Source organism: Sapajus apella, unplaced genomic scaffold, assembly GCF_009761245.1.
Source record: "Sapajus apella isolate SASKATOON/1434 unplaced genomic scaffold, GSC_monkey_1.0 scaffold234, whole genome shotgun sequence".
Taxonomy (NCBI): domain Eukaryota; kingdom Metazoa; phylum Chordata; class Mammalia; order Primates; family Cebidae; genus Sapajus; species Sapajus apella.
The window spans coordinates 403627-419360 of NW_022437174.1; the positions used below are offsets into that span (position 1 = coordinate 403627).

General features: G+C 55.8%; 1 protein-coding gene across 5 annotated transcripts in view; it reads left to right on the forward strand.

Moving 5' to 3' along the window:
* The window catches only part of PHRF1 (PHD and ring finger domains 1), a 35727-nt gene that overhangs the window by 5773 nt on the left and 14220 nt on the right, over positions 1 to 15734 (forward strand). For 3 of the 5 annotated variants that reach the window (XM_032271478.1, XM_032271479.1, XM_032271476.1), the window contains 6 exons: positions 812 to 931; positions 4277 to 4482; positions 7758 to 7841; positions 10668 to 10786; positions 14508 to 14602; positions 14930 to 15105. In XM_032271478.1, the coding sequence (XP_032127369.1) occupies positions 812 to 931; positions 4277 to 4482; positions 7758 to 7841; positions 10668 to 10786; positions 14508 to 14602; positions 14930 to 15105 (800 nt within the window). The remainder of the gene's footprint in view (positions 1 to 811; positions 932 to 4276; positions 4483 to 7757; positions 7842 to 10667; positions 10787 to 14507; positions 14603 to 14929; positions 15106 to 15734) is intronic. The other 2 variants (XM_032271480.1, XM_032271477.1) reach the window with 1 other exon arrangement.

Here is a 15734-nt window from a genome sequence, read left to right on the forward strand (position 1 = left end):
TATAATTTTTTGTCTTATTTTTAACGCAAACAGCACAAATGTTGAATAAAAGGATGTTGCTGGTTTGGCGCGGTGGCTCACGCCTGTAATCCCAGCACTTTGGGGGGCTGAGGCAGGTGGATCACGGGGTCAGGAGTTCAAGACCAGCCTGGCCAACATGGTGAAACCCTGTCTCTACTAAAAATACAAAAAATTAGCCAGGTGTTGTGGTGGGCCCCTGTAGTCCCACCTACTTGGGAGGTTGAGTCAGAAGAATCACTTGAACCCGGGAGGTGGAGGTTGCAGTGAGCCGAGATCGCATCACCGCACCTCAACCCAGGTGATAGTGTGAGACTCTGTCTCAGAAAAAAAGGCTGGGTGCAGTGGCTCACGCCTGTAATCCCAACACTTTGGGAGGCCGAGGTGGATGGATCACTTGAGGTCAGGAGTTTGAAACCAGCTTGGCCATCATGGTGAAACCCCGTCCCTCCTAAAAATACAAAAAATTAGCTAGGCACAGTGGTGTGTGCTTGTAATCCTAGCTACTTGGGGGTCTGTGGCAAGAGAATCACTTCAGCCCAGGAAGCGGAGGTTGCAGGGAGCTGAGATCTTGCCACCGCACTCCATCCTGGGAGACAGAGGGAGACACTGTCTCGGGAAAGAAAAAGAAAGGGTGTGCTTTTCCCTGCATCTGCCCCAGCTTGCCCAGCCTGGGCAGCCATCAGCTGCTCAGCACGTGTTCCTCAGGACTCTGCCTGTGCAAAGCAACCCTGCCGTCTGCTATGTGGTCTTGACGCCGCCCCTGCGGCCTGTGTCTCACCCTGGTGTCTAGCAGAAAGCAGCAGCGGCAGCAGTGGGGACTCTGGGGACGAGAGCGACAGCGAGCATGGAGATGTCACAGACGGGGAAGGCGAGGAGGCGTCTGAGGAGGAAGACCTGGAAGACAGATCTGGTGAGACAGCCGGTGTTCAAGCCGGCTCCTGTGTTTCCTCTTGTCATGATGGGGACAGCTGGCCACGTCCCCGCAGTCACCTGCAGTGAGGCCTCGTCTTCGGCGGCGGTGATGGCTCACTTTATTTGTAGTCCTTTCTTTTTGAGATAGGATCTTGCTCTGTTGCCCAGGCAGGAGTGCAGCGGTGGCATCTCAGCTCACTGCAACCTCTGCCTCCTGGGTTCAAGGGCTTCTCCTGGCTCCGCCTCCTTAGTAGCTGGGATTGCAGGTGTGTACCCCGAAACCTGGCTAATTTTTGTATTTTTAGTAGAGATGGGGTTTCACCACGTTGGCCAGGCTGGTCTCGAACTCCTGACCTCAGGTGAGCCACCGCATCCGGCCTGTAGTCCTTCATTTTGACGTTGAGTTTGACAACATAGTAGGTTTCTTCTCTGTTGAGGGCAAAAAAAATCAAAATGTCCAAGAACACTGAACAGCATGAGCTGCAGTGTTTTTGGGGAGAACGTAACCAGACTGGAATTTCCCATGGAAGGAGCAGTAAGGTCTTGGCAACCACCTTCCCCCCCACAGCCCTGCAAAGGCCTGCCGTCATCAGATAGGTACTGAATGGGGTTAGTGTGACCCAGGGTTTGTTTGGCCTGGGACCTCCTGTAGTTCCCTCTCTCATTCGACCAGAACCCCTGATAGAGGTGACAGATGCATGTGATTTTATTAAGGAGTTCAGGGCTGGCATGGTGGCTCACGCTTGTGATCACAGCACTTTGGGACAGTGAAGTGGGCAGATCGCTTGAGCTCAGGAGCTCGAGACCAGCCTGGACAACATAGTGAGACCCCATCTGTACAAAAAAATACAAAAATTAGCCGGGCATAGTGGTGTGCGCCTGTAATCCCTGCTACTCAGGAGGCTGAGGTGGGAGGACCGTTTGAGCCCAGGAAGTTGAGCCTGCATCAAGCTGTGATCGTGCCACTGTGCTCCAGCCTGGGTGATGGAGCGAGACGCTGTCTCAGACAAAACAAAGGGGGCACAAGTTTGTTGGGTGCACTGGCGGTACCGCCTTCTCTGTCAGCTGTTGCCACCCCCATGGTGCACTGCCTGTGAGGCCCCCAGGGAGGGGGCCCCGCCCCGGCTCAGCTATGGCTGCTTCTCGGGGGCTGAGCTCACCCTCCGAACTTTGCCTTCCCACCAGTTCCCTTCTGACCTCACCCTCGGGCTGGAATGTCCACGTCCTAAAGTGCTGCGGTGATCTGTGTGAGAGCCCTGTGGTGACCAGTGTTAGAGCGCTCTAGAAAGGAGCCCTTCTGTGTGAGGCATGTTGGTGAGGGCACGGCGTGGACGGCCTGAGCTGTGTGTGGGCTGGGCGTCCTCCCTGAGCTCCATGTCAAGCTCTGCACGTGCTCTTGCGGGTCTGCTGCGTGTGCCGGTCCCAAGGGGCTCCCCTGCTTACTGTCAGCGTTGGAATCGGGCTCTTGTTCATCTGCGGCAGGTCTTGCACGGGCTCCAGCATCGCCAGGGTTAAAAGCACGAGCGGTCAGGGCTGCCAGGTGACTTGGTGTCCTTGCCTTGAGATCCAGAGGGCTCCTTGGACTCTGGGCTGGGGGCTGGAGTGAGGGCAGCGGGAGCCTCAGCAGGGCCCCACTGTGTCTGTGCTCAGCTTCCAGTAGCAGCAGCCGGAGGATGGGGTCGTAGATGCCGACAGCTGTGGATGTCCAAGGGATGGGCAGGCTCCATGGACCTGGGGTGGGGAGAGGCTTCTGGGGAACATGAGCTGCCACCTGAGGTGCAGGAGGAGGTGGCCGGGCAGGGGTGGCGGGGAGGCCATGGCTGGAGGCTGTGAAGAGACAGAGGGTTTACAGAGACCTGGCATTCCTGAGGGCTGAGTGCCCCAAAGGAAGGGAATGGGAAGGCACTGGAGAGGTGTTGGTGCGCCAGTGTGTGCAGAACCTTAGCGAACACTTCTCTTTTTTCCTCCTTTTTTTTTATTTTAATTTATTTTGAGATGGCGTTTTGCTTGTTTCGCAGGCTAGAGTGCAGTGGTACGATCTTGGCTCCCTGCAACCTCCGCCTCCTGGGTTCAAGTGATTCTCCTGCCCCAGCCTCCCGAGTAACTGGGATTACAGGCGCCTGCCACCATGCCTGGCTAATTTTTGTATTTTTAGTAGAGATGGGGTTTCAACATGTTGGCCAGGCTGGTCCTGAACTCCTCACCTCATGATTCACCCGCCTTGGCCTCCCAAAGTGCTGGGATTCCAGATGTGAGCCACCACACCCGGCAGGACCGTTCTTTACACATGAAGAAGTAGCCAGTGTGTCCCTAACTGGTGGGAAACACAGTGTTGAGAAGGGAGGTACTCCACAGACAGGGCCTGCGTCGCTGGGGCGCGGGACCTTTCAGTTCTCATTGCTTTTCCCACGCTGGTGTTTGCTGCTGGAAATCACTTGTTCCACTGCTGTTTCCACCTTTAGGTAGTAGCCATGGAGGATGGGAACTGAGAGGATTCTTACCTGCTGCCTCCCTTGAGGCTCTTGCTCCTCCCAGCCTCTTCAACAGTGTAAATTCCTGTTCCGAGCGTGCCTCTCCCCTGCCGGATGACAGCAGGGTCCTGGGAGGGATGTCCCAGCTCTGGCACAGTCCCATCCACGCGAGTAGAGCTAGGAGAGTCTCAGGGCCGAATGGGAAAGTGCTCCCCACGCTGAGTCTGCTCCTCTCGCCCGTGTGAACCTGTGTGTTCGGTAGGAAGAAAACACAAATGCAAATGCACATGTGGGCTCTGCTGTGTTGAACTCAGAGCACCTCCCTCACCCTGCTGGCCAAGCCCCAGCCTCAGAACCACTCAGAATTGGCCAGAACAGTTGTGGTCAGTGGCCACAGGGAAGAGGAATGGGCGACCTCGGAAGGAGGGCACGTGTGCAGGCAGATGGTTCGTCACCCTAATGCTTTGAGAATGGGGTGTTGGAAATGGGGGCTGCTGCGCTGAGGGGCTTGCCAGGAGGCTCAGAAATTAATCTGATCATCTTTGGGACAGGGTCCCGGGGCTGCCTCTTGGGGTCTGTCTCAGCCCCAGGTTCAGCTTGGAGGTGCTGGTCTGGCACTCAGGACGCTCAGCTTCCTGCCCCTTGGGGTAGGGCTCCTGGGGTTGTGGATGTGCTGAATGTGGACATGGAGGTGGGTGGCCGGCTGTGTGCGCGTGGGGAGGTGGGCTCTGCACTGCAGACCTGACGTCCCGAGCGCAGCCGGGGCCCGCTCACCAGACGTCCTGAGTGCAGCCGGGCCTGTTCGCCTCTGGTGCTGCTGTTCACGCTGCCAGTCCTGCTTGCCGCAGCTGAAACATTTCCTCTCTCTCTAGGTTCCGAGGATTCTGAAGATGATGTGGAGACATTGCTGGAGGTTGCCGGTACTCAGGAGAAACTGGAAGCAGCTGGCTCTTTTAATTCTGATGATGACGCAGAGAGCTGCCCCATCTGTCTCAATGTGTTCAGAGACCAGGCCGTGGGGACACCGGAGAACTGTGCCCATTACTTCTGCCTGGACTGCATTGTGGAATGGTCCAAGGTGAGTTCACCCGTGGTTGGCTTCTTCTCCCTTCAGGGTGGCCTCCCTGCTTACAGGCCCAGCCTGTGGTCAGCCCCTTGCGAGGTTCTAGCTCTCCCCTCTGTGGCTGGCACTAGGGCTGCAGGATTGAGTCTGGCTTGGCCTTTGCTTTGTGAGCACTGTGGCTCTTGGAGGCGTGGGTGAACTCACAGTGAGGCATTTGTAGTGCCCCGGTATTGGACAGGAGTAAGGAGGGCCGTGGTCTCCTGGGACCAGCTGCAGAAACCGTGGATGAGGGAGGGACCCTCTAGGCCTGCAAGCCGGAGCACGTGAGCACGTGAGCACGTGTGCGGTGCTGCTTGGGAAGGGCCAGCTGGACCCTCGAGCCGGAGCACGTGTGCGGGTGTGCGGTGTTGTTCGGACGGTGCTCCTCTCAGTTGATAAAACAGTACGATTCAGCGCTCATTCACCATAACCAGCATCGAAAGGGACTGTCCTTAAAACAGGTGACGAGAGTTGACTGTGAATATTCAGTGTATTTTATATTAAAATGAACCTTTAGAAGCAAGCAGTTCCCTCTCCCTTCTAAGTATTTTATTGTAAGAAATGTCAGAAAAATAGAGCGCACAGTCCGAGGATGAGTGATGAGCCGCCCACCCCTGTCCTCAGGGCTCAGCTCCCTCCCTGCTGTCCTCGGCTCTCCTCATGACCATGACGTCACCCAGGATGTCTGGTGACTGGGGCCTCCTGCTGTTTCCCCATGTAGCTGAAAACTCTGTCGGCCTCGTTGGAAGCAGGACCCGGCAGACGTTGCTCGCGCTGCTGCTGGCGGCAGGCTGTGGCGTATCCCAGAGTCGGGCTCTGGGACTTCTTATTGCTGTTCTGCTGTGGTGGGTCTGCAGCCTACAGTAGATTCAGGCTTCAACTTTTCTTTTGGCAAGTGAAGCATTCATTTAAATTGAGGAACAGGATACAGTGTTTGCTGTGTATCTTCTGTGTGGCATTTATCAGATAAGGATTGGGCAGAAGACGGCGTTTGCAAATAACTTTGTCAGTATAGAAACCTTATAAATGGGGCCGGGCACGGTGGCTCACACCGGTAATCCCAGCACTTTGGGAGGCTGACGTGGGCGGATCAGGAGGTCAAGAGATCAAGACCAGCCTGGCCAACACGGTGAAACCCCATCTCTACTAAAAATACAAAAATTAGCTGGGCATGGTGGCATGAACCTGTAGTCCCAGCTACTCGGGAGGCTGAGGCAGGAGAATCGCTTGAACTCAGGAGGTAGAGGTTGCCATGAGCCAAGATCATGCCATGGCATTCCAGCCTGGCGCAGAGGGAGACTTCATCTCAAAGAAAAACAAAAGCAATGTTACAAGTGAACTGTTAGAACGCTGTTTAGCAAGATTGGCGGATACAAGATTAGTAAAGATGAAAAATTGTGTTTAGAAATAAATCATAAAGAGATGTGTAAGACATTTAAAGAGCTTTTCTTTTCTTTTCTTTTTTTTTTTTTTTTTTTTTTTTGAGATGGAGTCTCGCTTTGTTGGCCAGGCCGGGGTTCAGTGGCATAATCTTGGCTCACTGCAACCTCCGCCTCCTGGGTTCAAGCCATTCTCCTGCCTCAGCCTCCCGAGTAGCTGGGACCACAGGTGCATGCCACTGTGCCTGGCTGATTTTTGTATTTTTTGTAGAGATGGGGGTTTCACCATATTGGCCAGGCTGGTCTCGAACTCCTGACCTTGTGACCCGCTTGCCTCGGCCTCTTTCATTTAAATAGCTTTTCTAACACGGCTGTGATCAGACGAAGTAAGGCCCCTTTTGAAAGGCCTTACTCTGTAGAGACAGCAGTGGGGATTCAGATTCCGTCCATTTCAGCAGGAGCTCAGAGTGCTTGAGACGTTATCAAATCCGCACATGAAGACAGGAAGGCACCAAGAATTGCCAACATCACTTTGAAAACGGAGAAATTGCCCACTGGATGTTGTGATTTATAAAACTACAATGATCGAAATGGAATTGGTCCAGGAATGAAAACCAGGCCTAGGGAGTTTGGCAGGGGCCCTGAAAGAGACCTGGGCACACTCAGTGGGAGATAGGCAGTGCCTGTGAGGCAGAGGAGGCTGGGAGCGGCTCACACACACACACCGTGCTGGATGGAGTCGAGATCTTGAATTAGGAAGCAAAACCCTGAGACTTGGAAAAAGCCCTGGCAGCTCTACGATGAGAAAAGGGAAGGATCTCCTAAGCAGTCTGAGAGCGTCTGCAAGCTGGTGGTGAGTGTGCGGCGCACAGCAGCAGGGCTCCTCCGGAGACCCTGGTCCCGCTGCAGGAGATGCCCTGCACGCCCCTTGAGCAGACTCCAGAGGTGGGGGTGTCACAGAACCCCAGTTCCACCGTGTGGGACACCGTCACACACCCCTTCAGGTGGTGAAGATGGCACCCCAGACTCCAGAGGTGGGGGTGTCACACGCACAACCTCAAAGGCACGTGTATTCCTGGGTGTTTACCCGAGAGGAGCAGAAGCGGGCCCACACAGAGACAGGTTTGATGTGCACCGCAGGGGAACGGACGCGGGGGCCGTTTGTGTGGCGGTGCTGCGTCTTCTCAGTGCTAGAGAGGGCAGAATGCCGTGAGCAGGGTCTGTGCTGCGGCTCCAATCCTAAGGAACCTCAGGGGATGCACCTGCCACACCCCTGCAGCAACAGGAAGCAGCCAGGTGGGAGACGGAAGGACCAGAAAACCAGGTGGGGACTGGGCAGGATGTACAGTCAGAGCCCAACAAATTATTCAGTTAAAATCAGTGTTGTATTGTGTGTGTACGCGTCAGTAAAACTGATTTAAGATCTTATGTGGGTCAAAACAGTACTGATAAAGCCAGAAAAAATACTGCAGCACATACCTGACCGTTACCTATACTGTGAAAAATTCGAGAAATGTGCTAGTGACCGTCGTCCAACCATCTCCTGGAAAAGCTGGCAAAAGCGTTGAAGAGGCTGACTGCAGAGGGGCCTGTCCACGGTGCCACCCCCACGCCTCCCGCCTCCCGTCATCGTTCTTACCTGTCACCGAGATGCTCCCACTGGCGGAGCTGCCCTTCCCTCCCCGTCGGGCTCGCAGCTTCGCAGCTTCGCAGGCAGGGCTCACTGTTCCCTTCACTGTTGAGTCAGCAGCTGGTGCAGCCTGGCTCACAGGGCGTTTAGCAGACGCTTGGTCATCTTCAGTGTAAAAGACACTTCTGATCTCCGAGTGGAAGTGATTTACGAGATTCTGATACCATTCTTATTTCTTACAGAATGCCAATTCCTGTCCAGTCGATCGAACTGTATTTAAATGCATTTGTATTCGAGCTCAGTTTGGTGGTAAAATCTTAAGGAAGGTGAGTGTGGGTGCTGCACGCTGGGTGAGGAGACCCCAGCCGTGCTTAAATCCCTTCCCTGTGGGACAGTGCGCTTTCCAAAGGGGCTTGCTCTCCTGAAATGAGTGTTGGTTAAGTGCTTTGTATGAGTCAGCCTGGTGCCCCTTGCAGCCACGAGCAGGAAGCCTGGAGCTTGAGTTGTGCCCTGTCTGGGGGTTTTGGGTCCGGGTGGGGGGTGAGAGGCAGAGATATTGCCAGCTCCTGGGGCTTCCTTCTGACCCCACCCCTGTGCCCTCACCTGTGGGAGCAGCTCTCTGGCCCGTCTGCTCAGAGCTCTTTGTTTCATTTTTGGGACAGTCTCTGGCTCTTTCAACCAGGCTGGATTGCGGTGAGTGGCACAGTCACAGCTCACTACAGCCTCAGCCTCCCGGGCTCGAGCAGTCCTCCTGCCTCAGCCTCCTGAGTAGCTGGGTCCACAGGTGGCTAATTTTTTTTTTTTTTTTTTTTAATATGAAACGGAGTTTTGCTCTTTTTGCCCAGGCTGGAGTGCAGTGTTGTGATCTCTGCTCACCACAACCTCCACCTTCTGGGTTCAAGTGATTCTTCTGCCTCTGCCTCCCGAGTAGCTGGGCTTACAGGCACCTGCCACCACACCCGGCTAATTTTGTATCTTTAGTAGAGATGGGGTTTCTCCATGTTGGTCAGGCTGGTCTCCAGCTCGACCTCAAGTGATCCGCCTGCCCCGGCCTCCCAAAGTGCTGGGATTACAGCTGTGAGCCCCCACGCCAGCTTTTTTTTTTTCCCCAGAGACTTGCTCTTAATGGCAGCCCAGCACCTGCTGCCTCACCCTGCCCGGTTACCCAGCTGTGGGGCTGCAGGGCTTCCCGCTGTCTGCGTCATGCTTTGCTTTCTGTTGAATATTTTCCTCTAAGATCACTACCCTGAAATGGTAGAAAACAAAATCCCTGTGTGCATGCTGAGTGAGAGCTTCTGGGCCTGTGGAGCCCACACAGGAATCCAAAGCCCAGACTGCAGTGCGGTGGCGCCATCTCAGCTCACTGCAGCCCCAGCCTCCCAGGCCCAAGGCATCCCCTTCCTCAGCCTCCCGGGTGGCTGGACCGCAAGCATCACCACCACGCCTGGCAGAGCTTTGCTTTCTTGAGCTGTGGCAGCCACAGGGGAGAGGGAAGGTCAGGGTGTGGGAGAGGCCAGTTCTCTTGGGGGCTGGAAATGAAGGACGCTTGTCTTTTTCATCTGCTTTTAGGAAAGCGGCATCCTCTACACGGCTGCTGCTGTTGATCAGCAGCATTAGAAAGACCTTCAGGGACATGCCTGAGGCCTTCTGAATACTAGAAAAGGCTGCGTGGTGGCTTCTAGATTTAGAAAGTAGAGGAAGCCAGGGATGTAAGAGACTGGCTTTTTCTCCCCCCTACAGAATCTCGCTTTGTTACCCAGGATTGTAGCTCACTGCGGTCTAACTCCTGGGCTCAGAGCACCCTCCAGCCTTTGCCTCTTTCTGTGCAGTTTTCACTGGAGCTGAGGCCTCTGGTTGCGCTGTGGCCTCCTGGGCCCGTGCTGTGGCTGTCTGATGCAGGCCTCCCTTTGCTGCCTGGGCAGCTTGAGGCCTCAGGGTGTGTTGGCAGTTTCAAAAGCATTTGTGGTATGAAGGTAATCTTCATTTACCTGAAAAGGCTCCCAATTTAGTATGCAGACCATGAGCCACCTCTGTATGGGGGGAGACTTAGGTGAACCTCACAGGCAGAAGCACAGGGTAAGCTGGGGCAGGGGCTCACACCTGTGATCCCAGCACTTTGGAAGGCTGAGGCGGGCAGATCACTTGAGGGCAAGAGTTGGAGACCAGCATAGGCAGCATAGCAAAACACCATCTCTTAAAAAAAAAAAAAAAAAAAGATCGGGCATGGTGGTGCATGCCTATAATCCCAGAACTTTGGGAGTCCGAGGCGAGTGGATCACCTGAGGTCAGCAGTTCAAAACCAACCTGGCCAACATGGTGAAACCCCATCTCTACTAAAAATACAAAAATTAGCTGGGCGTGGCGGTGGGCAGCTGTAATCCCAGCTACTTGGGAGGCTGAGGCAGGAGAATCTCTTGAGCCCAGGAAGCGGAGGTTGCAGTGAGCCAAAACCACGCCACTACACTCCAGCCTGGGCAACAGGAGTGAGACTCCGTCTCAGAAAATAAAAAGAGAAGAAGAAACTCGGTGACAACTCTGAGACCCTCGCTTGTGCTGTTGGGGAAGGATCCGAGAAGGACTCCAGGTCCATCAACAGGAAGTACATACAGGGCTGGAGGAGGGCCTGCCGTCCCCACCTGGCCCTAGAATAAAGGCTTAGATGGCAAGAGAGAGGAAAGGAGCCGAAAGCTGGTGATGCCTGAGAGTCACTGAGTCATAGCGCTGTTGGGCGCGTCCTCCAGGCGGACTGGACCCTCACGGTGACCCTTGGTGCCAGTTTTCACCGGCATGTTTCTGAGTCTTTGCTAAGTTACGGGACTGCGCGTCTGAGTCTGTCTCCTGCCTTCTCTGTGCACTCTCTCTGTCTACATGGCAGTCCAGCACCTGCTGCCTCGCCCTGTGGGGGGCGCAGGGCTTCCCGCTCCTTTCCCTTCATCAGGTTTTGCTTTCTGTTGAGTATTTGCCTCTTAGATTACTACCCTGAAATGGTAGAAAACATAAAAATCCCTGCGTGCATGTGGAGTGAGAACCTCAGAGCCCTCATAAGAATCTGAAGCTGATCGATCTGTTCTGGATTAACTGTGTGTCATGGTGTGAATTGACCATGGGGAGTTCGGGTCCTGTGTGGTGTGTGATCGACAGTTCTGTTCTAGATCCCGGTGGAGAACGCCAAAGCGAGTGAGGAAGAGGAGGAGGATCCGACCTTCTGTGAGGTGTGTGGCAGGAGCGACCGTGAGGACCGGCTCTTGCTCTGCGATGGCTGTGATGCGGGGTAAGGACGGCTGGAAGGGCACACATGCCCCGCCGTGTGCTGGGTGGGCCAGGAACAGGAGGCACGCAGAGCCTTCCTCCTCCCTCTGTGAAGTCAGTCCCAGCACCTGGAGCTGAGCTCACCACCCGCAGCAGTGTGGTTCAGTCCTGCGGACCACACACTTCAGGCCTTCCTGTTACATCCACTCACATCTCCGTCTTTTCCCAAAACACATTCTGAGGCTGCTCTCAGGAATGCGGGTAAAACCTCAAGACAGAAAAAGAGAACAGCGAGACAGGAGGCTGTGGGGCCGCCAGCCAGAGGTGGGGACGTGTCCTGGGTCCCGGCCTTCGTGTGGGGGAGGAGCGGCTCTGCCGACGTCCAGCACGTTGGCTGTTTTGTCTCTCACCTTCCACCCTGCTCCTCCTTCCCCCTCCGGTGCGTGTCCAGTTAACCTGCACCCGCTGCTCTCCGTGGCACAGCTGGGGGTAGCTGGGAGCGCCTGCTCTGGCCTCTGCGTGGCCCTGGCTTCCCGGGAACCCAGTGACATCATCCCCTCATCCCTGCTTTGTCTCATTGGCTGTAGGTAGACGTCCGCTTCCCCGTCGGCCTCCTGTGAGGGGCTTTCCCTGTTTGTTTGAATAATTTTTCTGCTGTAAAATTACGGCAAGAGGATTCCGGAAACTTTCCCTTGGGGCATGTGCCCCAGAAGACATTGAAAGAACCAGTGAGGCTGCTAGATCTGGAGCCTTCTCTTGTGCGGAAAGTAGCAGGTTTGGGGTTTGGACTACGGAACAGCCAGAGCCAGGAGGCCTTGACGTGCTGTGGCTGGAGCCACACAGAGGATGGGCCCCTGGTGAAGGCCCTTGCTGTGGCCAGTGGTCCTAGGCAGCCCAGCTTTGACACGGCCTTGACCACAGCCGCCTGTGCCCCCACCTGTTGCCTCATTTCTTACTCACATGCCCAGGCCCTGCTCCACTCACACCCCGGGGGGTGCAGGACCCCCCAGGCCCTGCTCCACTCACACCCCAGGGGCGCAGGACTCGCTGGCTGGCCTTTTGCAGACACTGCAGGGGCTCCTCTGGAGCCCAGGAGGCAGCCGCCACGTTTGTCTTGCTGACACCTTTGTCCTCAGTTCACCCTCCTTGTAGCCTGTGGGAGTTGAGGGGCTGGCAGTGCGCTCCACCGGCCCTTCCAGGTCCCACCCTTGCTCGGTCTCGCCCTCTGCTGCCAGCAGCCTGGGTGACAGCCACGCCTCTGCTCAGATTCGCAAACATCTTGTCTTCCCTCCTTTCTCACGAGCCTTAGCTTAAGTCCACGTGTCATGACAGTTTATTGAATGCTCTGCCTTGGCAGATCTTCACCTCCTTCGGGTTCCTGCAGTGTCTGCTGCCGACTGCCCAGCATGTGCAGGGTCTGAAGGGCAGGGCTGCTGCCTCCAGCATCCCAGGGGCCTGGTCAGCACGACTCTGGGAATGGTGCTTACTGACTTACACCATGAACATACACAGAATGCTTAAAATAAGGCAGAAGGGTGCTCAGCACTCCATGCCCATGTGTGAGACTGGTCCTCTTTGCCTGTTGCTGTAGAGACAGGGTTTCAGCATGCTGGCCAGACGGGTGTGGAAGTCCTGGACTCAAGTGATCCGCCCACCTCAGCCTCCCAAACTGCTGGGATTATAGGCGTGAGCCGTTGCGCCTGGCCTAGCTGTAGTAACTTCTAACAAGGCTCTTGGGGATGTTTACAACGTAATCAAAATTTTTTGTCATCATAAGTTTTACTTACAAATTCAATATATTGATTTTTTTTTTACCTATAGTATTGAATTACTTGGCAGATAAAATGACATGAGTATATAAAAACCCCAATGGATCTAAAACATTAAAACCGGTAAATGATTCTCATGCTTGTAAACATTTCCATACTATTAATATTGCAGTTTGCTACGTATTCAGTTAAGTCTGACTTAAAAGTTACACATCTATAATTAATTACTCATGTAAAAATGGAATCACAGGCAGGGCGCGGTGGCTCACACCTGTAATCCCAGCACTTTGGGAGGCTGAGGCGGGTGGATCATGAAGTTGAGAGATCAAGGCCATCCTGGCCGACATGATGAAACCTCGTCTGTACTACAAATACAAAAATTAGCTGGGCATGGTGGCACGCGCCTGTAACCCCAGCTACTTGGGAGGCTGAGGCAGGAGAATCGCTTGAACCCGGGAGGTGGAGGTTGCAGTGAGCCGAGATCACACCATTGCACTCCGTGTGTGCCATAGCTGGGCAGATCTTGGCAGCTCTCCTTGTCCACGTGATCGTGTTTAGATTTGCAGCCATTTCCTTCTTCTCAGGGATAAATGTGGAGGACACAGGCCTGGCCTGGCTGTGGATGGGTGCCCACCGGGCGCAGAGGGGCCTCTGCTTGGGCCTCAGGTGGAGCTGCAGCCTCCTCCAGGGCTGCTGGAGCTTCGTGGGAGAGTGGGTTGGACCTTTTCAGACTTTGGCCTTCTTTGAAAGAACGCACTGTTCAGTTCTTGCCTTTGCCCTCCAGAGAACTTGTGTAAGAGCAGATGTTAGGATGGGGCCTAGTTAGGGTTCTTCACAGCCCCTCCGTCCCACCCTGTCCTCGGTGCTGGCCTGGCATCCTCATACCCCCCGCCCCGTCCTCGGTGCCACCCCTGGCAGCATGTGCCGTGCTCCTGGGGGAGTCTGCTTGTCTTCTTGCGTATCTGTCTCCTGTCTTTCTGGTGTGAGGCCTCAGCGACGGCCACACCACGGACACCTCGTAGGTACAAGATTTGTGGAGGAATGGGTTTACTCTTGTTTAATCTCATATTTTAGATCATAGAGCAGTTCAGCACCATGATTAGTAAGCGTAAGTTCAGTTGACTTCAGGCTCCATTTTCAGCGAAGTACCAGCTTGGCTCCCTTCCCTTGTTTGTCTTTGCCTTGCTCAGGGCTGTCTGGGGTCTTTGGGATCCTTTCAAGAACCTTGGCACAGACTGCCGAGTCTCGGCTGCTTGGAGGGCACAGATGCCTCATCCCAGTGGCAGCACTTCCCACGCTACTTTCCTGGAAGGCTTGATGGATACAATTAAAAAGCCGTTCACGTGCAGCAAAGAAACCTTTGCCTTTTTCACTAGCCTGTCGTGATGGACGCCGGGTGAAACCCCATGAGTGAGGGTGGGTGAGACAAGCCTCTCTGGGAGGGGCCCCCCAGGCAGCACCTGCCACAGGAGCTCAGCGTGAGCCACCGTCGGCCGCTGGGTGTGGGCTGGGCCCTGGGTGGGTGTTGTGGTCAGCTCAGCTGCTGTCAAGAACCACAGGCTGGGCAGCTTACACCACAGGTCTTCCTTTTCTTGGTTTTGGAAGCTGGAGGTCTGAGATAGCAGCAGACTGGCTCCCGGAGAGGCCCCTCTTGCTGACTGACACACGCCGCTTCCCCGCTGTGTCCTCACCTGGCCTTCCCTCTGTGCTCCTCTCCTGGTGTCTTGCTTCTCTGCAGACACCAATTCCACAACCTCCTTCAGCCTCAGCTACCTCCTTAAAGGCTCCGTCTCTTCCTGCTGTCGCATTGGGGGTTAGGGCTTCTACTTACGAATGTTGAGGGTGCAGGTAAGCCCATCAGAAAGCATCGCAGACATGGGTGCAGCTGGAGGCCTGCTTTGAGGTCCCCTTGTTGAGAGGTTTGGGGATGGCATGAGCAGCATCCGGACGCTCTGGCCCCACTCACTCCTGTAGGTACCACATGGAATGCTTGGACCCCCCTCTCCAGGAGGTGCCGGTGGACGAGTGGTTCTGCCCAGAATGTGCTGCCCCCGGTGTCCTTGCCGCTGGTAAGGACCCTGCTTCCATCCCAAGGCACACTTAGACCTCTCACTTTCTGCTCTGCTGTCCCAGGGAAGGGCCTTGGAGTGAGGGTCGGCTGTGGCTTGGGGAGGACATCTAGGGCCGTCTGTTGGGGGCTCATCTTCTCGGGGTTGTGTGTGGGGTCCATTGGCTGGTGGCTTCCAGCCCTCAGGGTTGGGAGCACCACACTTCATGAGAAGCCCTGTGTCCTGTGCACAGGTCAGCCCAAGCCGGGGCTGCTGCGTGGCCAGCAGCCGTGGGGGGAGGCGCGTGGTCTGTGTGTGCAGCACGTCAGCCCTGGTGGTTCTTCCCAGATGCGGGTCCCGTGAGTGAGGAAGAGGTCTCCCTGCTCTTGGCTGATGTGGTGCCCACCACCAGCAGGCTTCGGCCTCGGGCAGGTAGGACCCGGGCGATCGCCAGGACACGGCAGAGTGAAAGAGTGAGAGCTACCGTGAACCGGAACCGGATCTCCACGGCCAGGAGTGTCCAGGTGGGTGGCCCAGCCCCGACGCCTGTCCCAGAGCCGCTGCTGCCCCGCATGGTCTCAGCGGTGCAGGTAGGTGCAGTGTGGGATCTGCCCAGCCCCGGTGACGGTGTTCGTCAGCCTGCCGAGGGGAGCAGGTGAAGGCACCCCAAGGTGGGGCTGGAGCCTGTGTGTTGAGGGGCAGGTAAGGCCTGGCCTGAGGGTGGGGGCTCTGGGAAACCCCCCTTGCTCCCCAGGCCCCATGCCAGCGCCACTCCCTCCAGGCACCTGCCAGTGGAAAGCTGGTGCTCGGCTTCAGGCGCTCTCTGCAGCCTCTGTCCTCACACCTACCTTTCTCTAAGCAGTGGACAGGCAGGAGGGTCTGGGCTCTGGGCGTCTGGTATGTGCCCTTGGCAAGCATACCATGGAATTTGGAGTGACTGGGCAGGCTGTTCCTGTCCAGTGCTCTGCCCAGCCCTGCAGCACCCCACCACAGTGACTGGTGCTCTCCCTGTGCCCTTGGGATTCTGTCTGCTCCCCACCCACCCGCCCTTTCCCTCGTCCCTCCCGCACACCTCCCGCACACCTGTCCTCCCCACCCACCCGCCCTTTCCCTCTTCCCTGCCGCACACCACCCGCACACCTGTCCTCCCCAC